Source organism: Halichoeres trimaculatus, unplaced genomic scaffold, assembly GCF_033239565.1.
Source record: "Halichoeres trimaculatus isolate MK-OKI-2021-1 unplaced genomic scaffold, fHalTri1.1 fHalTri1_scaffold_4, whole genome shotgun sequence".
Classification (NCBI taxonomy): domain Eukaryota; kingdom Metazoa; phylum Chordata; class Actinopteri; order Labriformes; family Labridae; genus Halichoeres; species Halichoeres trimaculatus.
This window is the reverse complement of record NW_027437182.1, coordinates 39,374,715-39,402,314: the sequence shown is the minus strand read 5'-3', so window position 1 is coordinate 39,402,314 and position 27,600 is coordinate 39,374,715. Positions and strand designations below refer to the sequence as shown.

At 46.9% G+C, this 27,600-nt stretch overlaps 1 protein-coding gene across 1 annotated transcript in view; it reads left to right on the top strand.

Annotated features, from left to right (window-relative positions):
* The window catches only part of LOC141788685 (cadherin-2-like), a 176,355-nt gene that overhangs the window by 5,793 nt on the left and 142,962 nt on the right, over positions 1–27,600 (top strand). Inside the window, exon 2 of the mRNA XM_074667672.1 lies at positions 445–583. Within this exon, the coding sequence (XP_074523773.1) occupies positions 445–583 (139 nt within the window). The remainder of the gene's footprint in view (positions 1–444; positions 584–27,600) is intronic.

Sequence of the window (27,600 nt, the reverse complement as noted above, 5' to 3'; positions counted from 1 at the left end):
TGGATTACTGTAGCCGCTTTGGAAAACAAAGTCTGAAAGAGTGTGGGATAGTAAACCACATACCTGTGCCAATTAACTGGCTGCTTGTTCCCTTTACATGTCTCTGTCCAGCCTCGACATGGCCGAGGACCAAATCTGTGTCAATCAGTTCTCACGGCCTTGGTCAGAGAACACAGGTTCATAGAGGAACAAGGTGTTTAAATATGCATTTCCAGGTTCAGGATGTGGGGTCATCAAAGGTCATGTTTGAACGAGTTATGGCTGCTGATGAAACGCTCTCAGAGCAAACAGGATGAAGCAGCCTCAGCTCGTCTGAAGAAAAGTGATTAAGAAATAATAAAAAAACACAGTCCTGAGGTTGAGAAAGCACTGAGATGTTATTTAAGATATGTGCAAATATTGGATCATGTTTTATTCCCCTTCATCTGTTTGTTCTCTCACCAGGTTGTTATTCTGGGAGGAGAGGCTGAGCGTCCGTCGTCAGGCAAACAGGGGTCGTTGCCATGCGTGAGAGGCTTTACTCAGAAGGAATACATCATCGAAATGGACCAAGAGCTGGCGAAGGGACAGGCCGTCTTCAACGGTCAGTACACACACACACACACACACACACACACACACACACACACACACACACACACACACACACACACACACACACACACACACACACACACACACACACACACACACACACACACATTGGAAGCTGGGACAGCTCCAGCAGTAATCCCCTGCTGTTGGGTGGGGGTTGTTGGAGTCTTGCTGATATTTGAACCATAATAAAGCTCGAGGAGGACTGACCTTTGCGGAGCCTGAGTGTGGGGCTGAACGTTCATGTCTGCGTTATCCTGATAACGAGCGTTTAAATGCAGTGATGAAAAATGAGTGTGATTTGTGCCTGTAGCATCTTCTGATTGTTTTGGAATCACGTAGATGATTGCTTCTCCCGTCTAATGATAGAAAGGGTTCAGAGCTGGATGGAAGTCTCAGCGCTTTCATTATTCAGCCACTGCCTTCATCAAGCTTCAAGAAAAAAAGAGTAATTAAATGTTGGTTAAAGCGACATGATAGAGCTGCTAAGAAACTAGAGAAACCAGCGAAGTCACTCCCCCCTGCAGCATGCTAAAGGTTAGCATAACAAAGTGTGAGCCGGGCCCCTGCAAGTAAGGGCGCGGTCACACTGGCCATCCAAACTGTGGTGTGCTTAAGCACGATTGCCCCTGTTCCCCAGCTGGAGAGTACGGCCAGCAGTCACACTACCCCAATATGAACCAGACTTTAGCGGGTATCTCACACAAGCATGGCCCGCCCCCGTAATCTTGAAGCATTTGTTTACATAAAGTGTGATCTGATCAGAGTCAGCACAATGAGACACAGAGAGCACTGCTACTACTTTAGAGATTTTTGGATGTATAGTGAGTCGTTTTGGTCAGACACAGCCATCTAACACCCCCGCTTTGTTTAAAATGATTGTCAAACGATGCCATCGGGGTGATCATATGTCTTGGATCACACATGTCTGCATGCTTGTGCTCGTGCATGAAGTAAACAGTGCCAGAGCCCACCTCTCCAAAGCGTGCCAAAACAGACAAGTGAATCCTGCTCAAGCACGGCATGGTTGTGGTCACACTGGCCATTCCAAACGTGCTTCAGAGCTGAGGGGTGCTTAAGCACGGCATGGATGCCAGTGTGACCATGTTCTGAGGGACCCGAATCAGCCGGGAGAAACACCCTGCTGTCTCAATCCTCACTTCCTTCTCTGCTCTAAAAGTAAACTGCTCTGTTGTTGCTCTATTTGGTGATTTCAGAACAGTAGAAACTTGAAAGCTCTTAGAGGATAATCCTTAACTCATTTACTGCAAGCCATTTTAGCGCATTTTGACCTGTCTTTTAAGGCCCAAATAATATTAAGTTCTATGACTCTGTAAACACAGAAAACCAAAATATGGAACTAGACTCTCTTCTTTCATCAGAAAAAAAAGATTGTCTCTACCTTTTTCTGTTCTTTAGCGGACAACGTTCCGCACTGAAATGATGTCTATATACGTCAATGGCAGTGAAAGAGTAAGAACAAACCATTCAAAAACAGTCTGTTCCAACATCAAGCCTGAGGTCTTCACCAGAGTTGCTGGAGTGATAAGAGCCTCACTGAAGGCTCTTCTGACTGGTTTATGACACATTGGAGAGCCCTGACAGGCCTCACGAGAGCTGGCCAATCAGAGTGAAGGGGGTTTGTGGAGTGTTTGTCGCAGAGTGAGACATGAGCGTGGCAGTGTGGCAGAGTGAGAGCGTGAGCGTGGCAGTGTGGCAGTGTGGCAGAGTGAGAGCGTGAGCGTGGCAGCGTCAGAGTGTGGCAGTGTGGCAGCGTGGCAGCGTCAGAGTGTGGCAGCGTGGCAGCGTGGCAGCGTGGCAGCATGGAAAGCGTCAGAGTGTGGCAGTGTTGCAGCGTGGCAGCGTCAGAGTGTGGCAGCGTGGCAGCGTCTAAGTGTGGCAGTGTGGCAGCGTGGCAGCATGGCAGCGTCAGAGTGTGGCAGTGTTGCAGCGTGGCAGCGTCAGAGTGTGGCAGGGTGGCAGCGTGGCAGCGTCAGAGTGTGGCAGCGTGGCAGCGTCGGAGTGTGGCAGTGTGTCAGCGTCGGAGTGTGGCAGTGTGGCAGTGTGGCAGCGTGGCAGTGCGGCAGCGTGGCAGTGTGGCTGCGTGGGGCAGTGTTGCAGCGTGAGAGCGTGGCAGTGTGGCTGCGTGGCAGTGTGGATGTGTGGCAGTGTGTCAGCGTGGCAGTGTGGCAGTGTTGCAGGGTGGCAGCGTCAGAGTGTGGCAGCGTGGCAGTGTGGCAGTGTTGCAGGGTGGCAGTGTCAGAGTGTGGCAGTGTGGCAGTGTGGCAGTGTGGCAGCGTCAAAGTGTGGCAGTGTGGCAGCGTGGCAGCGTGGCAGCGTCTGAGTGTGGCAGTGTGGCAGCGTCTGAGTGTGGCAGTGTGGCAGTGTGGCAGCGTGGCAGCGTCTGAGTGTGGCAGTGTGGCAGCGTGGCAGGGTCAGAGTGTGGCAGTGTGGCAGCTTCTGAGTGTGGCAGCGTGGCAGTGTGGCAGTGTGGCAGCGTGGCAGCGTCTGAGTGTGGCAGCGTGGCAGCTTCTGAGTGTGGCAGCGTGGCAGCGTGGCAGCGTCTGAGTGTGGCAGTGTGGCAGCGTGGCAGCGTGGCAGCGTCAGAGTGTGGCAGTGTGGCAGTGTGGCAACGTGGCAGCGTCTGAGTGTGGCAGTGTGGCAGCGTGGCAGCGTCAGAGTTTGGCAGTGTGGCAGCGTCAGAGTGTGGCAGTGTGGCAGCGTGGCAGCGTGGCAGCGTGGCAGCGTGGCAGCGTCAGAGTGTGGCAGTGTGGCAGTGTGGCAGTGTGGCAGCGTGGCAGCGTCAGAGTGTGGCAGTGTTGCAGCGTGGCAGCCTCAGAGTGTGGCAGCGTGGCAGCGTCTAAGTGTGGCAGTGTGGCAGCGTGGCAGCATGGCAGCGTCAGAGTGTGGCAGTGTTGCAGCGTGGCAGCGTCAGAGTGTGGCAGGGTGGCAGCGTGGCAGCGTCAGAGTGTGGCAGCGTGGCAGCGTCGGAGTGTGGCAGTGTGTCAGCGTCGGAGTGTGGCAGTGTGGCAGTGTGGCAGCGTGGCAGTGCGGCAGCGTGGCAGTGTGGCTGCGTGGGGCAGTGTGGCAGAGTGAGAGCGTGGCAGTGTGGCTGCGTGGCAGTGTGGCAGTGTGGCAGTGTGTCAGCGTGGCAGTGTGGCAGTGTTGCAGGGTGGCAGCGTCAGAGTGTGGCAGCGTGGCAGTGTGGCAGTGTTGCAGGGTGGCAGCGTCAGAGTGTGGCAGCGTGGCAGTGTGGCAGTGTTGCAGGGTGGCAGCGTCAGAGTGTGGCAGCGTGGCAGTGTGGCAGTGTTGCAGGGTGGCAGCGTCAGAGTGTGGCAGCGTGGCAGTGTGGCAGTGTTGCAGGGTGGCAGCGTCAGAGTGTGGCAGCGTGGCAGTGTGGCAGTGTTGCAGGGTGGCAGTGTCAGAGTGTGGCAGTGTGGCAGTGTGGCAGTGTGGCAGCGTCAAAGTGTAGCAGTGTGGCAGCGTGGCAGCGTGGCAGCGTCTGAGTGTGGCAGTGTGGCAGCGTCTGAGTGTGGCAGTGTGGCAGTGTGGCAGCGTGGCAGCGTCTGAGTGTGGCAGTGTGGCAGCGTGGCAGGGTCAGAGTGTGGCAGTGTGGCAGCTTCTGAGTGTGGCAGCGTGGCAGTGTGGCAGTGTGGCAGCGTGGCAGCGTCTGAGTGTGTCAGCGTGGCAGCTTCTGAGTGTGGCAGCGTGGCAGCGTGGCAGCGTCTGAGTGTGGCAGTGTGGCAGCGTGGCAGCGTGGCAGCGTCAGAGTGTGGCAGTGTGGCAGTGTGGCAACGTGGCAGCGTCTGAGTGTGGCAGTGTGGCAGCGTGGCAGCGTGGCAGCGTCTGAGTGTGGCAGTGTGGCAGCGTGGCAGCGTGGCAGCGTCTGAGTGTGGCAGTGTGGCAGCGTGGCAACGTGGCAGCGTCTGAGTGTGGCAGTGTGGCAGCGTGGCAGCGTCAGAGTTTGGCAGTGTGGCAGCGTCAGAGTGTGGCAGTGTGGCAGCGTGGCAGCGTGGCAGCGTGGCAGCGTCAGAGTTTGGCAGTGTGGCAGTGTGGCAGTGTGGCAGCGTGGCAGTGCGTCAGAGTGTGGCAGTGTGGCAGCATTGCAGTGTAGCAGAGTGACAGCGTGGCAGCTTGGCAGCGTGGCAGCGTCGGAGTGTGGCAGTGTGGCAGCGTGGCAGTGCGGCAGCGTGGCAGTGTGGCTGCGTGGGGCAGTGTGGCAGAGTGAGAGCGTGGCAGTGTGGCTGCGTGGCAGTGTGGCAGTGTGGCAGCGTGGCAGCGTCAGAGTGTGGCAGTGTGGCAGTGTGTCAGCGTGGCAGTGTGGCAGTGTTGCAGGGTGGCAGCGTCAGAGTGTGGCAGCGTGGCAGTGTGGCAGTGTTGCAGGGTGGCAGCGTCTGAGTGTGGCAGTGTGGCAGCTTCTGAGTGTGGCAGCGTGGCAGTGTGGCAGTGTGGCAGCGTGGCAGTGTGGCAGTGTGGCAGCGTGGCAGCGTCTGAGTGTGGCAGCGTGGCAGCTTCTGAGTGTGGCAGCGTGGCAGTGTGGCAGCGTCTGAGTGTGGCAGTGTGGCAGCGTGGCAGCGTGGCAGCGTGGCAGCGTCTGAGTGTGGCAGTGTGGCAGCGTGGCAGCGTGGCAGCGTCAGAGTGTGGCAGTGTGGCAGCGTGGCAGTGTGGCAGCGTCTGAGTGTGGCAGTGTGGCAGCGTGGCAGCGTGGCAGCGTCAGAGTGTGGCAGTGTGGCAGTGTGGCAACGTGGCAGTGTCTGAGTGTGGCAGTGTGGCAGCGTGGCAGCGTCAGAGTTTGGCAGTGTGGCAGCGTCAGAGTGTGGCAGTGTGGCAGCGTGGCAGCGTGGCAGCGTGGCAGCGTCAGAGTGTGGCAGTGTGGCAGTGTGGCAGCATTGCAGTGTAGCAGAGTGACAGCGTGGCAGCTTGGCAGAGTTAACAAGGAGGCTAATCCTAAAAACTTGAAATACTTAAAAAAGCTTGAAGAGCCGGCCAATGTACCGCCATTGAAGCAGGACGTCTGTCAGCAGTGTCTTCTCTCACACAGAAAAATATATAAATCACAACCAATTGATATGAGGAGCTTGTGATGGCTACCTTTTACATCTGAATTGAAAAGGTACTGATGCCCAGTACCTGGCAATCATTGTCAGTACTCAATGGTACCAGTTTTCAACTTTTGTGTGTTTATGTGGTAATAAATATTAATTTGTTTGATAGTAAATCTCATAGTTTTTCAATTTAACATATCTATTCCTCATTACATAAACTTGTGATGCTGTGTTCATGTCCAGTGTGGAAAATCTCCTACTCTTACAGTCATAAGGATGGGTTTAGGTTCCTAAACATGGTACCATTTGATTTTACGTGAATCAGTACTTGGCACTACAGATAGAATCCATTCAGTCCCTATAAAAGTACCTGATTGAGCCACCAAACGACAAAATTAGATCAGGTATAAACGTGGAACAATCTTCATTGTTTATTTGGTCTTTAAATGGTAAACACAGAAATATCATGTAAAAGTAACACTGTTGGTGCTGATAGTCTTGCTTTGAATCGTGGATTGTGAACAAGCAAATATATGAAGGTTAAGCTCTTTCGAGATCCCTGACAAAGTCCTTGCAGGGCCTGTAACATTTAGGCTCAGTCCTTTAATTTCCATCAGGACAGTAAGCATTTGCAACCCAAAAAAGGTCAAATAATGGTCTGAGGAAACATGCAAACATGGGTTACAGGGCCCCGCTGCTGTTTACCCGATGAGCCAGGATCGATCAGTGTGATATTCCCCTCAGCTGTGTGTGTCAGAGACGCTGAAGTAATCAGTATCATTGACTGGCTCTGAGGCTATGAGCCGCAGGCTGATCAATGATTAGTGTACATGTGTAGATAAAGTGCAGATGGAGTGTTTGAGCTCTGCAGAGGGGGGATGGGGGGCTCTTGGTGTTGGTTCAAATGCTGATTAGGAGGAATACATACTTTGGGTTTTAGTGATCCCCTGTTTTCACTGTACTGAGGTGGTGTCACAGTCAGAGGAAAGCTTCCACTGGGTTTTGAAAACAGAGGTGATGTGCTGGATTGTTTGGTATGTGATTCCAAATGTACTCCACAAACCAATCAGAAACTTATCAGACTTCAGCCTTTTCTCTGACAGCTGTTGTCCAAACACAGGTTTCTTTGGTTTCTTACGTGTTTTTCACAATACAAGAGGAGCTTAAACCTCTTGATGCCTCTAAATGATCGTGTCAGTGTCCAGGGCTCTCTGCTGTGCACTAACAGGGACTGGTTATACTGTGCTGAAGTGTTTGAGTGTTATCTAAAACCAAACAAAGAGCGTATAGTTTTAGCGTGCTCTGATAAGATCAGGTCTTTTTTAAAGGTGCCAGCTTCTGCCCCTGGACTATAAAGATGTCTCTACATCCACGGCTGAGGTGGTACTCAGTTTTAGAGGAGCCTGCAGGTGCACAGGGGCATGTGAGACTGTATGAATATGAAACAGGGTTTGCCTCCTATTTTCCCGTGGAGACAGCGCCAGGTGAAATCAGCGCTCCTGTTGTTTCTGTGATTTTATTGTGAGGGGGTATATGAAACAGAGCTGTCCAGAAAAACAGGCCTCGTCTTACCACATCGCAGCACGGGGCAGAGACTCTACAATATCTCTGCTCTTGCATGTGTGTGTATGTGTGTGTGATCACATGATTGTGTGCTTCACTAGACTTGTTTGGGCTCTTTGAAGTGTAACAAGGCAACAGTGACTGAAGCTGACAGAGCGGTGAGAGAAACAAGAAAGGAGAGCGTTCCAGTGTGTTTGTGTGCTCTGATGCTCATGTTAGTGTGTGTGTGTGTGTGTGTGTGTGTGTGTGTGTGTGTGTGTGTGTGTGTGTGTGTGTGTGTGTGTGTGTGTGTGTGTGTGTGTGTGTGTGTGTATATGTGTGTGTAGGTGAGGGAAGAAAATACAAGGCCTCGATGTTTATGTAAGCTAACAAATGTTTACTGTATCATATACAGCAGGAACACTGGAATCATGAAGAGTAGGGATGGGCGAGTACTGGCATCAGTAACAGGTATGGGGCCGATACCGGCCTTATTTCAAGGCGTTGCTGCTGATACCAGCAGCCGGTACTCAAAGCGAAAAATGGTACACTGAGTGATTCCTCCAGCCAGTAGTTGGCGCTATGTTGCTGCAGTTTGATGCCACAGCAAATATGCATCAGGTCCTGTTCAGACATCATGAATGAACCAGGGAGGGTTAACAGTTAAACTGTTTTATTTTGCACTTCAATTTATTAAAAAAGAAAACTAAAACGCTGACATTTCTTAGTTTCATTTTTTACTTTTGTTACTTTGTTAAAACAAGTCATAAACCCAGAGAAAGTTGTTAGAGTTATTTTCTGGACTTAACGGTAGAGTGACTGAGCTGTTTTTGATCAAAATGATCTGCCAATGTGAACTTAAATTTCATGTATCAAAAGTATTAGTAGTGTCAGTGCTCGGTATTGGTGAGTACTTAAGAGGTAGTACTCGTACTGGTATTGGTCAGAAGAACCCAAAGTAGAAATAACGCTCAGTCTTGACAGAATATTTCACATAAAGAAGCGCTTAACCTGAAAAAGAGGGCGACAGTGGTGGAGGAATGACGTCACGCTTTTTGGCGCCGTCATGAATGACAGGGGAGAACCGGAGAACTCCAGGGGCTCACCTCACACAGAACTTACTAAGATTAAGGAGCTTTCTAAAGTTGTTTAGAAAAACCAAAATAAGTCAGGACAGTGTTGAGCTTTTGTTGTTTTTAATGTGTGATGACCATCTTTGGCCTGCACTAAATGAAGTGTTGTCTCAGAGCACTGTGTCAGCAGCCGAAGGAGGAGATGGAGCTGAAATAACTTCCTGTATAGACATTACTCTGTCAGACTGCTAATGTCATTAGCTGTGTTTCCACCACACCTGGAATTTTGCAAACCTAAATATCACAATAAAAAACGGTGAAACATCAAAAGTTAGATAAAAAGCTTTTACCATTTCATGAGGTGGTTTTTTTTTAAGTTTTCATATTGAAATTTATCAGCAAAAGTCAAAGGAAACACCTTTTACTCAGAAACACGTCACCGGACGTGAATAACGGAAGCACCTCCCTCACCTCCTTGTATGTGTGTGTGTAAGGTGTGTGCGTGAGTGGAACAGGTGACCTGGAGATGATGATTTTCAGTCAGTTGTTCCTGCCCGTTTGGAGTTGGCGCAGTCACGGTCGACAGTGACCAGTGGATAAAAACACGTGTTAAACAATTGACATCAATGCAGCGGTCGGACAGAAGTTGTGATATTTCAACGCCCTCTGCCTTCGTCTGTTGACAACATCAGCTGCAACAGTAACACCCAACAAAAGGACAGACCAGCTCTTCAAATGTCTGCTGGAGTTGATAGCCTAGCTTCCATTCTTGAACGGGCCCAGTTGACCTGAATCCTCCAGGTGATACTCTTGCAAGAACCTCACCACTGAAAAACTGAACTATCCTTTAATATGTATTAGGATCAGTCATTCAGAGGTGTGTTCAACTGTGCTGAAGATACCAGGAGTAAACGTTGGTAATTGGTCTGCAGCTAGATTTTGTTTTTTTCTCTGGTGTGTGTTTCTTTAAATTGTTCCAGGAACATATTTGTTTCCCTCAGCTCCAGCACACCTTGAGTCCGACTGGATCATTTATTTCTGCGAGTCTGGTGTTCGTGCAGCAGGATGTAAGAAAGTCTGTTGAGGAGCAGTGAAAAATGTCTTTGCTGGGTTACAATCTGATGGCTCTGGGTGCTGTTAATTATTTAATTAGAACAGAGGAAGAGTGAATTATTAATGAGAGGATGGAGGCGGGAGACATAATTATAAACAGTCAGATCGTCTGAGCGTCTGGGGGATGGGATGTGAGGGAAAGAAGGTTAGAGGTGGAGATCAACAGACGGGTTAGCCTGAGACAGAGGGAGGAAACAGGAAGCAGCAGCAGAGGTCACATGATCTATTTTATATTGTTTCAGACATGCTTGGATGGGTTTCATCAGGTTCCTGATAGCCGGACTGTCAACCGGCTCTGGAAGCCCATCTCAGCATGTGACTCTTAGAATAGTGGTGCTGGAAACTGATGACCCTCCATGTTGCAATACCCTAATAGGCCCAAAAAAGTTTAAGATGTTTAAGTCATCCACTGTAGAAAATGAGTCAACCTATGGTCACATTGTACTGTTAGCTAAACGAATCTCTTTTTTCCAGCTACGCCACCTCTAAACCCTGTCCCCACCAAGCGGTTCAGTTCAGTTTGTCTTGGTTGGACACACATTTTGTGGCATTTCCTTTGACTAAAACTGGGACAGGTCCCCAAATTGTTGACCCATCCCACTTGCGGGTTCCCATCTGTTGGAGTTCCTGACATACTGATCTGACCCCCAGAAGATGAAGCCAGAAACACTGCAGTCTGTCGATCGGTGGAAAGAATCATCACTTCCCGTGCAACAGGGGTAATAAGAAAAACAGAGCTTGATTGTTCTTTGTAACAAAGAGCCATACAGGAATCCCAAAGCAGAAGAATTGCTGGATGTCTTCATCGTTGCTCTTTGTTTACTGTGTCACGTTTTTCCTCTTCGTTGGTTGGATTAGTGGGGTACACTGTGCCGCCCTGTTTCCAAGAAGGTCAAGGTTGGCTGGGGAAACTCGATTACCGATCCAACCTGTACCTGACTGAACTGATCCATGCTGGACTGCTTGGTTATTATGAGGCTTAAGTGACCTCGGGGGTCTTTCAAAATGTTTTTGATTTCCTTTTTTCTTGCATATTAAGGCGTGAAGTTTATCATCACAACTGTTGACTGTATAAAATAAGAACAGGGCCTCTGCTACATTCCCCCTCTGTTCCTGATGCAGAGCTATGAAGCCAATTGTTGGTGGGGGGAGGGGTGGGTACTGAATTCGTTACTTTTATGGGTACCGACCAAATTACATTTGTAGTACCAACTACAGATTCATGTAAAATCAAACGATACCAAAACACATCCTTGTGACTGCGAGGGAGTGGAAGAGTAGATGATTTTCCATGGTGGACATAAACACAGCATTGCAAGTTTATATACTGAGAAATAAATGTATTTAATAGAAACAGTTTGAGATTTTATTGTTGAACAAATTAATATTTATTACCCACATTAGCACAAAAGTAACAAAAATTGGTATCATTGAGTACCGATTGCCAGGTACTGGGCATTGGAACCATATGGCTTCAAATGTGAACCCTTCCCTAGGTGGGGGCCATATTGGATATGATGCAGGCTTTGTGCTTCCTTTCTAACAACTACAAGTCGCTGTCAGTCATGTGACCTGAGCTGTGCCTCTGATTGCATGGGCTCATGATCCTAACATCTTTTAAATCACTAAATTAGAAAAAAAATCACCTCCTGTACAGTTAGTGCTGATAGAAAAACCAGCGTTTCAGACCCAAGCTGTTTTTTCAACCAGGGTGTAAATGTGTTTTAATGCTGTAAAAGGCTGTTATTGTGTTTTTGGCTTTGCAGTCTTTCTGCAGCCAGACAAGAGGAATCTTAATGAACAGCAACTATTGACACTTTCACATAGGTTTCATTTTTACTGACCAGATGTTGCCCCTCTGTCACAAACAAGACTTTGATCATGCCGGATGACTTAAAATACAAGAGTCAACAGGATCTTTGTAGCAGAAGGTTGTTGCTTAAAGTTCTTTACAGGAAGTGTCATCAGAGCGGCTGGTCTGAGTCAGGTTTCTGTTTCTGAACCAAGAAAACACAAATAGATAAGGGAATTGGCAAGTTGACTCAGATGGTGTCAGACCAGTGTTATTTAGTCAACAGCAGCCCCTGTGGTTGTGTGTGTGTGTGTGTGTGTGTGTGTGTGTGTGTGTGTGTGTGTGTGTGTGTGTGTGTGTGTGTGTGTGTGTGTGTGTGTGTGTGTGTGTGCGTGCGTGCGTGCGTCCGTGTGCGTGTGTCTGTGTCTGTGTGTGTCTGTGTGTGTCTGTGTGTGTCTGTGTGTTTGTTGATTTTCAGTCTGTGGCCAGAGCCTGTTGATCTTTGGAGTGTTGTTTAGTATTTCAACATGTTGTCTGTCTCCATGTTGTTATCACTTTGCCCAGAGCTGTTTTAGCTCCTGGTACCAGCTGCCTATGTGTGTGTGGGTGTGTGTGAGTGTGTGTCTTTGGTGCTATCTTCCGCTGTGTTGTATATGTGTACAGTATCTGAGTGTGTATGTGAGAGTGTGTGAGTCAGGCCGAGGTCAGTGGCTATCCAGAACTTCCTGTGGAGCGCAGCAGGCCTGACTGCTCTGACCTTCCAGTTTCCCATCTATCCTTCCTATTAAGGCAGTGTGTGTATTTGTGTGTATGCATGCCTGTGTGTATGTGTTTGTGTGTGTTAGTCAGCGCTGTGGCTGCATAGAGCCGAGTGCTGGTCTGGTCAGCCTCCCACAGACATGGAAACCCCCACACCAGGATGCAGCAGACACTGACCACATTCATCTCCTCCTCTCCTCCCTTTAATCCCCCTCTCTTTTGCTCTCCTCTCCCTTTCTTTTCCATTTCTCCCTCTTCTCTTGTCATGCAGGGGATTGCCCTACTTTATGCTAGCCTCATACATCACTGTCTCCTCTCACAGCCGGAGTCGGGAAGGGACAGCAGAGATATAGAATGAGAGCTCCCTCCTTCCCTCCCTCTATCTGACTCTGTCCAGCCCTTCTCATTCCCTCTCGATTGCCCCCCCCCCCCCAGCCTCTCTGTGTCTCTTAGGGGCTTGTTAACATCCTTGCGGGTGGATACTTATTGCTCTTATATGTTTTAGATTCTGAATGCCTGGCCGTGTTGTTACTTGAATTTTGTAGTGGAAAGTGCTCAATTTGTTCCACTCTGAGGGATAAATTATTCATGTCCTTTTAAGGATATCTAGATGGATGTCATCTCTCCTGTCAAACACCATGCTCTCTGCAGCAGCAGGAACATTTCTTTCTTCTGAACTCTAAGCTTCCAGCCAGTTTGGATTAAGACAGAAGATTTATTTCCCAGAACTCCACATTAAATAACCAGATTAGAATATCAGCTGTTGATTGGATGCCTGATTTATGGTCACTTACACCTGTTTACTCCAGTGAATAAATCCAGCGTCATAAATGGTCCATCTTATTGATTTGTAACCATGCTAACAGTTTCCCATGCACAACATTAGCAGAGCGACAGCAACCTCTGAGGAAAAACATCAATCTAAACCGTTTGACAAACATCGAAGTGCATGGCAAAAAGCATCCTACTGACTGAGATATTTGACTGAAGGTTTGGGCTGGGCTCTGGTGAAATACACCATCAGTGTGGAAGAGCTGATTCCAGATGTGTGAAACAGCGTCCATGAAAACAGCGATGCTGCGTGTGAATGTGCAGCTGGTGCCTGGTGCTGCAGCGGAGCGTGAAGCTCTGAGCAGATAGAGCTTTGCGCAGTTAGCTCAGTGGAAAATATGAAGGCTGAGCTTCCTGGCCCAGCTCCAGGATCTGTGTGTTGAAAGGGCTGAAGGCTTGGCTGCCCAAGTGGCCAAATGTAATTAGCCCAGTTGATTTTAGTGACCATGAAAAACTTTGCTTAAAGCCGTATTGGGTCATGCTCTCAATCAATCATCCTCCAATTAACAGTCTTTTTTCTACTGGCGAGGAGTTAAAGGATCAAATCATTCATTTGATCACTTCACTAACTTGTATGTTTTTGTCTTTATTTTCACGACTTGTAGCCCCTCAGAGAGCTGTTTGCTAACTGCCAAATCGAAACAGAAGAAAGTATTAAAGGCAGCTTCCTGTACAACTTGTGTGGTTATGTTAACCCCTGATTCCACCAAGCAGTTCAGTTCAGTCCGTCTTGGTACTGCACACATTTTGTGCCATTTCCTTTAAGTAATCCCTGTACAGGTCCCCAGTTTACTGACCCATACCGTCCCACTTTTTGGGACCCTTCTGTTGGAGTTCCTGACATACTGATCCGGCCCCAGAAGGGGAACCTAGAAACACTGCAGTCTGTCGATTGGTGGAAAGAATCAACACTTCCTGTGTAATAAAAAAACAAAGCTTGATTGTCCTTTGTAACAAAGAGCCACATGAGAATCCCAAAGAAGAAGAATTGCTGGATGTCTCCCATCATTGCTCTTTGTTTACTGTGTTTTTTTTCCGTCTTTGTTGGATTCATGATCATGGTTTACTGTGTCACGCTGCTATGGTGTCATGCTAACATGCAGCTGACGCGGCTATCAGGATCCAGCTTACACTCTACCTACCACGAGGGGCTTTGGTTGACTGTGGAAACACAAGCAAGTTTAGTTTTACCGATCCAACCCTGACCAAACTGTGCTGATCCAAAGCAAACCACTTGGTTTAAACAAGGCTTTAGATTCAGAACCAGAGAAAAAAAATGGGTTAGAAGGGATGTTAAACTGAATTATTCAGAACATTACAACAGATTTATATCAAACACTCGGCTGCTTTAGTCTGGTGTCAGAGTGGGAAACCTCTTTCACTGCATGGAAAAGGCCATGGTTAGTGTTAATTAATCCGCCAGCTGATTCATAACTTGTTAACAATGTGACGTTTTAATAAAGCCTGGATCAAGGTTATGCAGATGTGTCAGCAGCAGGAGGTCTAAGATAAAGGGTTGTTTACCTCTGATTGTTTGACTCATGGTGACAGACAAGTGTTCATAAGCATCAATAGCCACGGTTACATGAGGAGTTTTTCGTCTTTCCGAATGGAATCTTTCTGAATGACTTTTCCAAAAACAATAGTATACAGGGAAAGGAATATTCCAATCTCTGGTCTACATGCGCTGCTGTAATCAAACAGAATAGTCAATAGGGCATGCGTAGAAAAATGTAAACATCGCGTGATTTATCACAGAGTTTTTCTTTCACTTGTTGGAATAACTCCGTATTGCGAGTTTTTCGTCCGTCCTGTCTTGAAATTGTGTTCAGTTCTTTCAAAGTTTGGATCAAAAACAAACTTTCCGCAGCAGTCCAGTGCTGACAGCTTGCCGCCATTTTTAAAGCTAAGGAGCATCCCTAGTTGTGTCTTACATCATATCTGAGCATGTGCTGAAAGAACGCACCCTGAGTGGATACATGATACCTCAATCGGTTTGGGTAAAGGAATATTCCACCCCTGTGAAACAGATTAAATGTCCATTCAGATTGGCACTTCTCTTTCAGAATGAGGTGTATACTAAGGTTAAATTCTTTCCTTTTGAGCAAATAAACCAAATGCAAGCGGAATATTTGGGTCCATTTATACGTGGCTAATGTGAGATCAGCTCAAGATCCCCAAACACTAGTGGATCATATTCTGAATGCAGTTCTGTGAGGTAAAGCTCTTTGTGGTCCAGAGATGTGGCACAGTTCACCATCTCTCATGGATGCGGTCTCACTGATGTCAGCTCTTTGAAACCAGCCTGGAGCTGACGCTTGAGGAGCTGCTGGCTTTTTGTTTCAGTTCTGGAGGGCTCTCTGCTCTGTAATGCTTTCCTCTTTTGACGCTTTCCTGTTTAAACCAGGAAAAATCAAAGGTCAGTGTCACATGCCGTTAATCTGCAAACCCACTCTCAGAGAAATTATATGTTATTCCATGGCAGAGTACATTAAAGCTATGGTCTATGATTTGGAAATTGTTTACATCTTAATTATACCGGTTATAGGGCTGTAATGGTCCTATGGTCCAATCTACACAATATAAAGACCAAAAAGAACGAAAAAAAATCATTCAGTATATCTGCTGCAAAGCTGCATACTAGTTGACCTATCCAAACCACGTATGGCATGCGCGGTTTGGATAGGTACGTGATTCCATCCAATCCATCTCCCTCGCTTCACACTGTCATGCCCATGGTCCCACCTTGTCCTTCCCCACTACCCCTCTCATGTCAGCTAGCTGCTCAGCTACCGAAGCGTCATGGAGCCAGAGATGACCGACTGACGCCGAGACAACTGAGTTTCTGCTGAACAGTGAAACACTCAGTTTGACCTTTCAGGAGGAAAAATGATCACTTTCTCTAATTTCCCCACTAGCGGCCATGGATCCAACACAATCACAAACATTTCTCCCCCATGCCACAGTGCCTCACCACCACAACAAGTGCCTTGCTGTATCCACAAAAGAAATAGGTGTGGTCTTACTGGCTGTCCGTTCAGCTCTTGGATTTTGATACACACACAGCTCAGTAGATAGCTTGATGAGAAACCCGAACTGATCTGACCTACTCACATTTACCAACTCCTTTCCTCCTGCTTGATTCGACCCAGCTGAGCAATTGACATAGAATAGAATAGAATAGAATAGAATAGAATAGAATAGAATAGAATAGAAAATACTTTATTTATCCCCGAGGGGAAATTCAGGAGTCACCGCAGCATTTAAGAAAACAAAAGTAAGAAAGAGTATAGAAAGTGCAAAAAAAGTCCATAAGAAATTAGATGACGACATCCCGTCCACCACTCGTCCACCACTCTCCAGCCCAGCCAGTCTCCACCTCCACAGGGTCCAGGACTGAGCCTCCCCAGCAGTCTGTTCAGTCTCTGTCACCTGGATCCTGTCTGCTCACAGCAGGCGAAGCTCCAATGTGGCGCCGGCGTCCGATGTCAGCTCCGTCAGCCACGTCCGTGAACAGCACGATGCCGCTGGGTTAGCACAGCTAGCTCGTCCATCCCCCGGGGCTAGATCCCACGTTCCCAACAACGATGGATGGAAGTACAGGTCCATGTCGTCACCTCCCAGCTCACATCCGAGAACCAGCACGTCATCCTCACCTCCTCCTCCTCAGCTCAAGGGAAATCATCAAGCCCTTCACTAGTTAGCATTGACATGCTACAGGCTGCTAACAGCTAATTTTGCATGTAAACAATGCAGCCATGGTTACATGTAGGATCTCCAGACAAACACAGGAGAAAAGTAGTAAAAAATATCACCAAAGCCACATAAAGTTTGGTGTCCGTGACCGACAATGAACCACACAAAGTGATGATCCACTCCAAATACAAAGATTACGAAAAAGAGACAAAAAAATTACAAGAAACGGACAAAGATGAGAGAGCTGCTGCAACAGGCAGCTACTTGGGTAGCGCCTAGCAACGGAAAAATAGCACACCATGCACACCAACCAGCTGACAGGACGGGCGCGCTCGCCGCAACATTTACACATAGGACTTAACACAAACTAATTAGCTTTAACAGTGGATACTACTACTCCCATTGTAGCCGAACTCATGCCGAACTACTTAAAAGCCCACTGGGTCGGCTCCAGGGTGGAGACAGGTGCCTACCTGCTCTGGTGAGTGCTTCCTTCAAAACCAAAGAAAACTTAGACGGAGTTTGGCTGTGTGTTGTGCGCGTCACGTGGAAACCAAGGCTGCGCTTCATGTATCAGCTGGCAAACAGCTGTTCGCCGCAACAGGTAATGACTTTGTTTACCACAGTGGGAGATGTCAGCTTAATAACTCTGGTTAGTCTGTGCTTATACTGGCTAATGACTGAACGCTGCTGGTCGGAATGGACGGCTCTGTCAATAGATTTTAGCACAAGTTAGCCACACATCTTTAGCATTGTATACTGAGCTGGTGAAGACACGCCAAGAAAGGTAAAGCCTGGCCCACAGTCAGCTCTGCTCTGATCAGCTGGCAGTGGCAACGTCAGACCTGCTTTGCCGGCTAATTCATGGTTTTGATCGCGCCGGTCTAACTGAAAAAGCTACCACTGTGTGTTACAAGGAGGATGACTGTCTTATTTGTTACATTTTCTGCTGGCCGGTTTCTTGCTCTGTCGGAGGGGGTGTGTTGTTAGGAGGCGAAGAAGGGCGATACGAGCTGGGGGGCGGGATCTTGGAACACTGAGGGGAGGGGTGAGTGAGGCTGCCTTTTTCAAATGTGTCTCATCAGCCAAACTGGGTTTCAGATCGTAGACCATAGCTGTAAGGGGAAATGTGATACTCTCCAGATTTATGCGGACAATAATTTCTCCTGTGAAGGGAGGAGACATCCTCTACGACAGAGGTAATGAGGAGATGGCAGGAAAGGCAGCGAGGGTTTGAATAAATCAGATGTCACTGCTTTGAGTTCCCTAAATACACCGATATCATAGACAGAGCACAGTGTTAGTCTCAACATGTCAGCATCAGAGAAGGATGATGCAGTTTGGTGCCTGAACTGTGACTCTGTTTAGTCAGCTCTAATTACTTTGATGCCTGGTGTCAAATCCCATTTTTCCACCAGTGCTCGTTTGGTGCACTGCTTAGTTGGTTCTAATCACGACCTTTCTAAGAACTGGGCTGATTTTCTATCATCAAGTAGCCGAGTTGGAGCCATGTCATTTTGTTACTGTAAAATGGCAAAACGTCACTGCACACTTAGCTGTCAGTCTATGGATGTTTTGGGGGGGGAGTTAACATAGGCAGAGATTTATTTTTAGATTGCGTTTGTGACATTAGTTTTCCTGACTGTCAGCTACACAGTGTGCTTGTTTGTGTGTGTTTGCTTGTTTGTCTGTGTGTGTGTGTGTGTGTGTGTGTGTGTGTGTGTGTGTGTGTGTGTGTGTGTGTGTGTGTGTGTGTGTGTGATTGTGAGTGTGTGTGTGCGCGTATGTGTGTGAATGTGTGTGCCATGCACGTTTGTGTGTGTATGTGTGTGTGTGTGTGTGTGTGTGTGTGTGTGTGTGTGTGTGTGTGTGTGTGTGTGTGTGTGTGTGTGTGTGTGTGTGTGTGTGTGTGTGTGTGTGTATGTGTGTGTGTGTGCAGAGCAAAGAAACAAGAAACATAAATGCACAAACATGAGGCGGAAATGACCTCAATAGTCCATTAACCCCCAATGCAGCGGAGATTACTTTTGTATCCCTCTAATGCCAATTGATTCAAAATCTACACATACCAAGGATATGTCCCAATATATTGTTTAGAGTATGAACTGTATCTTTATATATCACACAAGTTATAACTATTGTTTGTCCAATATTCATATTTCCAATCTCCACTCAATTCAGCATCTGTAAAAATTCATAAATACACAAATCATTCAGACAGTACGTGGTTTGATAAAAAATAAGGCATTGACCTGATCTATAAGGGACAAGGCACTGCTACTTTTATTTTACCTCCAGTTCAAGTTTTTAATGAGAAAACTCCAAGTAAACAACAGACCACTTGACCAGCAGCTTTTCTTTTTAACGTTGGTCGTTGGTCACTGTAGCCACGCCCCAGGCCCCTGATGTAGTCGGTGTAACTGAAGCAGAGTTTGCTGATGTTTAGGCAGCAGGTAGCACTGCAGAAAAGTGACCACTGATCATCTAGGATCAGAGACACCTGAGGGACAGGTGAGCTGTGATTTCATCAGTCTGTGATGATGGAACAAGGAGGTTAGAGCACTGAGGGACTGATTTGACAGAAATAACTAAAGGAAAGCGTTAACAGAGCATTCAGATGATACTGTCAGGGTTAATAAATATGTCAGAGCTGCTGGACTGTGGTCACTTTGACTAAATCAAGTAAGAAAATGAAAGTGCTGATCTGTTTTACTGCAGATATGAACTTGAGTTTGGAAGCTTTGACAGAGGAATGATCCCACAGTGTGGTGAGCTCCTCACAGTGAGTATTTCCTCCCTCTGTTGTCAGAGCTCAACCACTGGAATGCAGCAGTTGTAATTAACAGGGGGCAGAAAAAGGACTGACATTCCAGCGCAGACACTTCTCACGTTGTTTTGTGTCTTCACTGTTTCCTGCATCACATAGATTTTGGATGGTTAAAATGTGAAGATCCACAGTGACAGTGAATGTCTTCTGCTACAGAAGGGTGAAATAAACAGCAGTTGAGGTCTGAATGAGTCAGACGCCCCCCCCAATCTTGCCGCTGCCCGTAAAAAGCTGCATCATGAGGAGTGGAGGAGAGGTCTGCCAAGGTCAGCTGGGACAGATGTTTGCTCGGTAGATATCGAGGAGTGTGTGCATGCCTGTCTGAGTGTGTGCTTTAGAGCTGTTGAAGTTTGTGTTTTGTGTAATTTCCAAACATCAGCAAAGCTCTGATAATTGAACTGTGAACATATCATAAAATTAAACGATCATGAGATGAAATTTCAGTAGCTGCTTTCTTAAAATGTGCACAGTAAGAGGAAAAACCTGCTGGGTGTAACTGTACCATCTGGTTTTTACCATCTGTCGTCGTTGTCTAGGTGGAGTTTGGAATCAAATGAAAGGATAACTGAGCTGCAGCTCAACAGAAAGAGGTACATTTTTTTAGAGACAGCCAAAACAAAGGGTTCAGATGTCTCAACATGAGAAAACGTCTTGATCCAGAGACACACAGAAACCAGTCAGAGGCTGAGGCTGAACAAACATACCAACCTTTTTCAGTTTTACATGCAGCTCTGAGCAAAGCATTCACATGAAAGGAACGCTGCATTGAAGGTTAATCTTAATACTTCTTGTCAGGCTACCTGGGAAACCAACCAGCCAGCTGGCTTCAGGTATTGATCCAAAGATAGATTTATTAATTTAAAAATGAAATCCCACAGTTTGACAGTTGTGCATCAGTGGCAACAGAGTTCATGCTTTAACAAATCCTTGTTCTTTCGCACTGCTGTCTAAAAAAAACCTCTTATTTCAGCCTTTGTTTGTAACAGAAACCCCCTTCCCTCTGATTGGCCAGCCCTCTGGAGGTCTGTCATAGACAGAACTCAGTATTTCATTTCAGCCAGGCTGGTGAAAATCTGGTGTAATTATTCTGGGGCTGCAACTAATAAATGTAATGTGATTATCTATGAATCTTAGGATTATTTTTCTATGAATCCATGAACTAATCATAAAACATACCAAAGGGCAATAGATCAGGCAACTTAAAGTGAATCACCAATTAATCAAGTCAATCAATCAATAAAACAGTCAAAAAGCTTCTAAGGTAGTAACTGTTTTCTGCCCATGGCACTGTGTCTGTGCTCCTGTGTCTGTGCTCCTCTTTGTCTGTGCTCCTGTGTCTGTGCTTCTCTGTGTCTGTGCTTCTCTGTGTCTGTGCTCCTGTGTCTGTGCTCCTGTGTCTGTGCTTCTCTGTGTCTGTGCTCCTGTGTCTGTGCTCCTGTGTCTGTGCTTCTCTGTGTCTGTGCTTCTCTGTGTCTGTGCTCCTGTGTCTGTGCTCCTGTGTCTGTGCTTCTCTGTGTCTGTGCTCCTGTGTCTGTGCTCCTGTGTCTGTGCTTCTCTGTGTCTGTGCTCCTATGTCTGTGCTCCTGTGTCAGTGATCCTAAGTGTCTGTGCTCCTGTGTCTGTGCTCCTGGGTCTGTGCTTCTGTGTCTGTGTAAATCAATTGTGTGTGCTCCTGTGTCTGTGCTCCTGTTTGTGCCTCTTTGTGTCTGTGCCTCTCTGTGTCTGTGCCCCTCTGTGTCTGTGCTCCTCTGTGTCTGTGCTTTTGTGTTTCTGTGCCCCTCTGTGTCTGTGCCTCTTTGTGTCTGTGCCTCTCTGTGTCTGTGCCCCTCTGTGTCTGTGCCACTCTGTGTCTGTGCTCCTGTGTCTGTGACTCTGTGTCTGTGCCTCTCTGTGTCTGTGCCCCTCTGTGTCTGTGCCCCTCTGTGTCTGTGCCTCTCTGTGTCTGTGCCTCTCTGTGTCTGTGCCCCTCTGTGTCTGTGCCACTCTGTGTCTGTGCTCCTGTGTCTGTGACTCTGTGTCTGTGCCTCTCTGTGTCTGTGCTCCTGTGTCTGTGCTCCTCTGTGTCTGTGCTCCTTTGTGTCTGTGCCCCTCTGTGTCTGTGCTCCTCTGTGTCTGTGCTCCTTTGTGTCTGTGCCCCTCTGTGTCTGTATCCTGTGTCTGTGCTCCTCTGTGTCTGTGCCTCTCTGTGTCTGTGCTCCTCTGTGTCTGTGCCTCTCTGTGTCTGTGCTCCTGTGTCTGTGCTCCTCTGTGTCTTTGCTCCTCTGTGTCTGTGCTCCTTTGTGTCTGTGCCCCTCTGTGTCTGTGCTCCTGTGTCTGTGCCACTCTGTGTCTGTGCTCCTGTGTCTGTGCCCCTCTGTGTCTGTGCTCCTCGGTGTCTGTGCCCCTCTGTGTCTGTGCCACTCTGTGTCTGTGCTCCTGTGTCTGTGCCCCTCTGTGTCTGTGCTCCTCAATGTCTATGCTCCTTTGTGTCTGTGTCCCTGTTAGGGCTGCACGATTTGGGGAAAAGGTGCGATTTGCGATTAGGTGGACAATATTGCGATTCCGATTTTGCTTGCAATTTAATAAAAAAAGTTGTGTCATGATGAGTCTACAGACTTGCTTGGTTATCATGGAGAAAATTCTGAATTGCATGTGCTGACATTGCGATTGCGATTGCGATATCCTCTTTTGCGATTACGTAATTGCATGTGCTGACATTGCAATTGCGATTGCGATTGCGATAATCGTGCAGCCCTAGTTCCTGTGTCTCTGCTCCTGTGTCTGTGCTCTTGTGTTGCTCCCATGTCTGTGCTCCTGTGTCTGTGCTCCTGTGTCTGTGCTCCTGTGTCGGTGACCCTCTGTGTCTGTGCCCCTCTGTGTCCGTGCTCCTGTGTCTGTGCTCCTGTGTCTCTGCTCCTGTCTCGGTGACCCTCTGTGTCTGTGCCCCTCTGTGTCCGTGCTCCTGTGTCTGTGCCCCTCTCTGTCCGTGCCCCTCCGTGTCAGTGCTCCTCTGTGTCTGTGCCCCTCCGTGTCAGTCCTCCTCTGTGTCTGTGCTACTCTGTGTCTGTGCTACTCTGTGTCTGTGCCCCTCTGTGTCTGTGCCCCTCTGTGTCTGTGCCCCTCTGTGTCTGTGCCCCTCTGTGTCTGTGCTACTCTGTGTCTGTGCTACTCTGTGTCTGTGCTCCTGTGTCTGTGTTTCCATGTCTGTGTTTCCATGTCTGATCTTCTGTGTCTGTGCTTTTGTATTTCTGTGCTTCTGTGTGTCAGTGATCCTTAGTGTCTTTGCCGCTGTGTGTTTTTGCTGTGATTTGCCCTCAGTGCCTGGTCCTCACACACAAACACACCACCTCTGCCTCACTCACACTCAGAGGATGCTAAGCAGAGAGAATGTATTTATATTTTTTTACTCTGTGCTTAGCTCTGACTTTGTTAAACAATGCTACACTTTACTGACCCATCACAACAAGGTCCTTGCTGTCAGGGCACGTCAAGTAGAGCAGGGTTTACAGAGTGTATTACAGTGATTAGACGTTGTGTAAGTAGCATCTTTGTGAAATAATCAGCGGTCTTCCCCAGCTATTTTAGCTTAGATAACAGCTTCCCTAAGAAAACTGAGTTTTCTCAGGATTTTCTGTATTATTCTTCGTATTATCTTATCTCTGAACACAAAAAGAAATGTTGATTACTCTCTCACACAAGATTCCGAGTCAGTACATACAACATGTTACAATTCTCTTCATGTACTAAAAGCAATATAGGAGACACTGTCCGAGCTTGATGCTAACATATATGGGAAGTTACATTTTTTATTGGTTGTATTGTTGTGTGGTTGCAGCCCTAGATTCTGAACAGTGTTTTGTCAGTTTACAGACAGATTCAGGGGTTTACAGTAACTGATGTTCATCACAACAATGACTCAGGAGACTATGCTGCAAAATGCTAAGTAGGTCACTGCACAATTACCCAGTTTAATTCCAAATATGAAGGATCCTGTAGCTCAGCGTTGCTGGTTTTGGGATGCTAATAAACCCACTGCAGCTACCTGCTCACGAGCAGACAGACACTCAGCTGGTGAAGGAACCAAAGCGAGAAGAGTCATCTGAGTCTGGACATGTGGCTGCTGCCAGCAGCCAGTTTTACCTTCACAGCTGTGAAGACTTTGACCTGCTGAAAATCACATGACGCAGACAGCCCTTTGATTCTTTAAAGCTCCTTTCCCATGACAGCAACATACCGTGAGTGTGTCATGACCTGCTTTAAAGATCCCGTATCTTCAGATTTCCTCAGTGATGAATCAGATTTCTTCTCCTCCAGCTGTAGCCGTCTCCCACTGACGCTGAGAAAACCCCAGCATTTCTCTCTTAGCTCCTCTAATTCTATTCATCATCGCTCACATTAGAAAGCCAGTTAGGGACGTTTATGGACCACAGACTGACCGCACCATGTGGGCAGAAAAAGCCTTTCCACTTTCTCCAGAGCTGGTGGGTGTGTGTTTTTGTCCTGTGTTTGTGTGTGTTTGTGAGGAGGAGGAGGAGATTGTGGGTCTGCTTCTCATTATAGTTTCTGTATGTTGAACTGACAAAAGCCAGGCAGTGCCACTCTCTGCTCTCTAGATATGGCTGGAATATGTGTACTTGTGTGAGTTTGTGTGTGAGTGTGTACTCCCACGGGTGCTCTTCCAGTTGTGGTTGTTCGTGTTCCACTAAATCCTGTCCGCCCATTTGTCTTTCTCTGCCTCCCTCCCATCGGCCTCTCCATCTCTGTCTCTCAGCCATTTTCTGTTAAATGAATGATGGCTGCATGCCTGACCTCACATCTGACTAATGTATGAGTGTGTGTGTATGGGTTAGTGTGTGTGCATGAGTGCCAAAGCTCAGGGTTGTGTGTACCTCAGTGTTAGAGTAAAGGGGGAAATTCTGTTACACGTTCTTTACATGCAGAAAAGATCTACTCCTCAATCACTGAGACGTAAAATGAGAACACTTCCTGGATCACAGCTTCAGGAGTTTTTCAAAAGAAAACACATTAACTAGACACATGAACACACTGACATTAGTATTTGATATGACACTGATTATAAACTCAAAACCATCCATCACTGGATTACTTTCCTTAAAAACACTCTTGATGTAGATGAGCCGGAGTGATTTAAACTGATTTATGTATAAGTCTATTAAAATTAGACTCAGACTAACCCGACATTTTGATGCCGACAACAGTTTTAAGTAAGAGTTTTAAGAAGCGCTATATGCTAGGCTACTTTTGTTGCCCAAATACTTGCACATATTTCTGACGTGAATCCTTGTAAACAGGAAAATAAAATGAGCAATTATAACAATTTTATGAGATAGTTATCTCATAAAGAAAGGATTTTTTTCTGAAGTGAATAAAACAAGCCACTGTAAGATCACAATTTTCCGGATGTCTCTGGACATACATATACATGAAATTCAGTAAAAATTGCGCGTCACCTACACTGATGTACTGTTTGTTACATCTTATTGACTGAAGTCTATTTGACCAATTTGACAATTAGGTAGACCATCTGCGCAGAATGGGTGTGACGGCGTGCCAGGGGAAGGTAGGCGCACCAGGGGGAGGTGTCGGCATATTCATGTTGGCGCAGTGACAATTTCTTTCCAAAAACAGTGCAGAAAGTGCGCTGAAAGCTCGCCAGCTCCAACCTGGTCTATTCTCTGAGGAGCGCACCCTCCGCAGCTGTAATTTGGTGACAGGCGCACATGTGCGCTCACGTCGACAAAGCCTCAGAGGCAGGTTTCCAGAGTGTCAGGCACATTTTAATGCAATAAACAATCACAGTAATCACTATTTAATGTAACTGTCTGAACCAGCATATACATTTATATCTATATTAACTGTCCCGTCACATCTGATGTCAGATTAAAGCCGTTTGTCATAATGGAAAGTTAACCTGAGGGCAGCTGGAAGTTTGATGCACATCTTACAATTAAACAATAAACAGCCTTAACATCTGATACTGAGTATATATCTGGCTTCTCTCATTTCATTTAATTCAAAGAAAAGAGGGAGAGAAAAGACGAAGAAAAAAGAGACAAAATAAATGTGTGTCACTCAGGATTTACTTGTGATTTTCCATATTTCTGTGTTTTAGTTTTTATTTTTAACATGATCTAAAATGATGGAGTACATTATTGTAAGGAGGATGAAGTGGAGACACCAGGAGAGTATACAGTATATCACCAAAGGTTCTGCTATTTGGTGATGACAAACCAGGAGTGCAGGTGGTTGCAAACTTGCAAAGTGCGCTGGTCACACCTGGGACGCGAGAAGTGGGGTGCTGAGGGTGCTGCAGCACCCCCTGGAGGTATATTTAGGTTTTGATCTTGATCGTTTTGTATTGTTGAAGTGCCATTGAGGCTGGAAGTGGTGTTTCCTAGACACTGATAGAATGCGCTCTTTGTTTTCATCAAGCTAGTGCTATGTTTACTTTATGGTTTTTGGTCCACGAGGGGATGTATAACATGTTGAATGTACTGATTAGGAATCTCTTACTAGAGAGTAATGTTCATTTCTATGTGCGTTCAGTTCTTCAGTCAAACTTCAAGCAGAAAATCCTGAATCAAAGTGTTCTCAGGGAACTGTTATTTATCTGCTAAGACAAGCTAGCTGCAGCAGATTAGTTGACAAAAGGTCTGGCAGCTTTGTGGTAATGTGAAAAATTGATAAGGGAATTGTTTAAAGCTAATGATAACTATGAAGTGGATTGAACCATTTCTTATTGACACTTAACGGGAACCAGTTTTTGACACCCATCCCTAAAAGGGTGTATACATTTTCGCACATCCAGGGAATATAAACAGGCCATAAGATGTTCCAGCCACTAATCAAATGTATCCTCAGAAACATTTGATTTTCAATGAAGTAATGAATATTTTTGGCCTCAGGATTAATGCCCCATGAGGATGATGACGACAAGGTCAACCAAAAGCAGCGCATATCCCTACTTGGGTTGAACAAACATCAGACACCAATGCAATCAGAGGCCTTTAAGCCTAAACCAGTCCATCAGAGGTTCCTGTAACCAGAGCTGTTAAACACTACTCTAAATGACTCTGGATGGGCCTCAGCACACTTTCAGGTTGATAAACACAGGTCAGAAAGACCATTACCCTTAATGCTTAAGCAGATACACAGAGTTTCATTCTGACTCTCAGGTTGTCTGCCTTTTATTTTGAGGTTAAATCTGTGGTTTGGTGGTTAGTCAAATGATGGACAGTAATGATGAAGAACGTGTGGTGCACTGTGCATCATGAACTGAACTGTAAGACCACTATGAAGTGCACATTTCCAGAGGTGAACATGTAATTTTGTTTGTTTAGGAAACATCCAGGATGTCTTCATGTGTAGACGTTCTTTAGGATCACAGCTGAATGGCCCTGAGAAAGATGTTAGCTGCAGCAGCGACTCAAAGATGGAGCAGGTCTCAATGTGGTTCAGAGTGTAAAAGACAGACAGAGGAACAGAGGCAGACTGACTCCATCACACCTTTCTAATGTGTTTACTCAGCTGGAGACGTGGGGGGAGTCAGGCAGGTGCTGTGACTGACAGCCACGCCGTCTGTCTGAGCCCACTGGCCTCCTTCTTTACTTATTTGTGTGTGTGTTAACTCTTGAACCCAGGAGCCCTCAGCTCAGTTTATGGGTTTGTGTAGGCTGCTCAGTATGTTCTCTTGTTAGCGAGTGTGTAAGTGAGTGTGTTCCTGTCTAATCGTGGGGTAATAGAATCAGTCGGGCCCGTCACGCTCTATTAGGGCTCTGCTCCTGTCATCCTAGTCATCGTCCTGCCTTTGACTCTGAAGCAGCAGCAGAGGCACACACACACACACACACACACACACACACACACACACACACACACACACACACACACACACACACACACACACACACACACCAAACCTGTCCTCAAACACAACTGTTTGCAGTGAATGGGATGATGAACTGTGCACTGATGTGGAGCAATAACTAACAAAGTGAAATTAGGAAACTAAGTCTGACAGATTAAACCCATCAGGAGGTAAAGAGGCGGGGTGAAGATCAGGGGTCTGCAACCTCAGAGGAGCCGTTTGGCTTCAGCTCAGCTGGATTAAAGTCAGGAGCCACAAAATTGACTTAAAGGGCCCATACTCTGCTCCTTTTCTGCAGTTTAATATGGATCATTGATGTCTTCATGAAATGGTAGTAACATGTTTTGGTCCAAAAAGCCAATAAATCAAGCACAGCAGCATTGTTTCCAGGCTCTCATAGCCCCTCTGTTCAGAACAGTGGGCGTGACCTTCATATGTAAATGAGCCACAGCTGATACCGC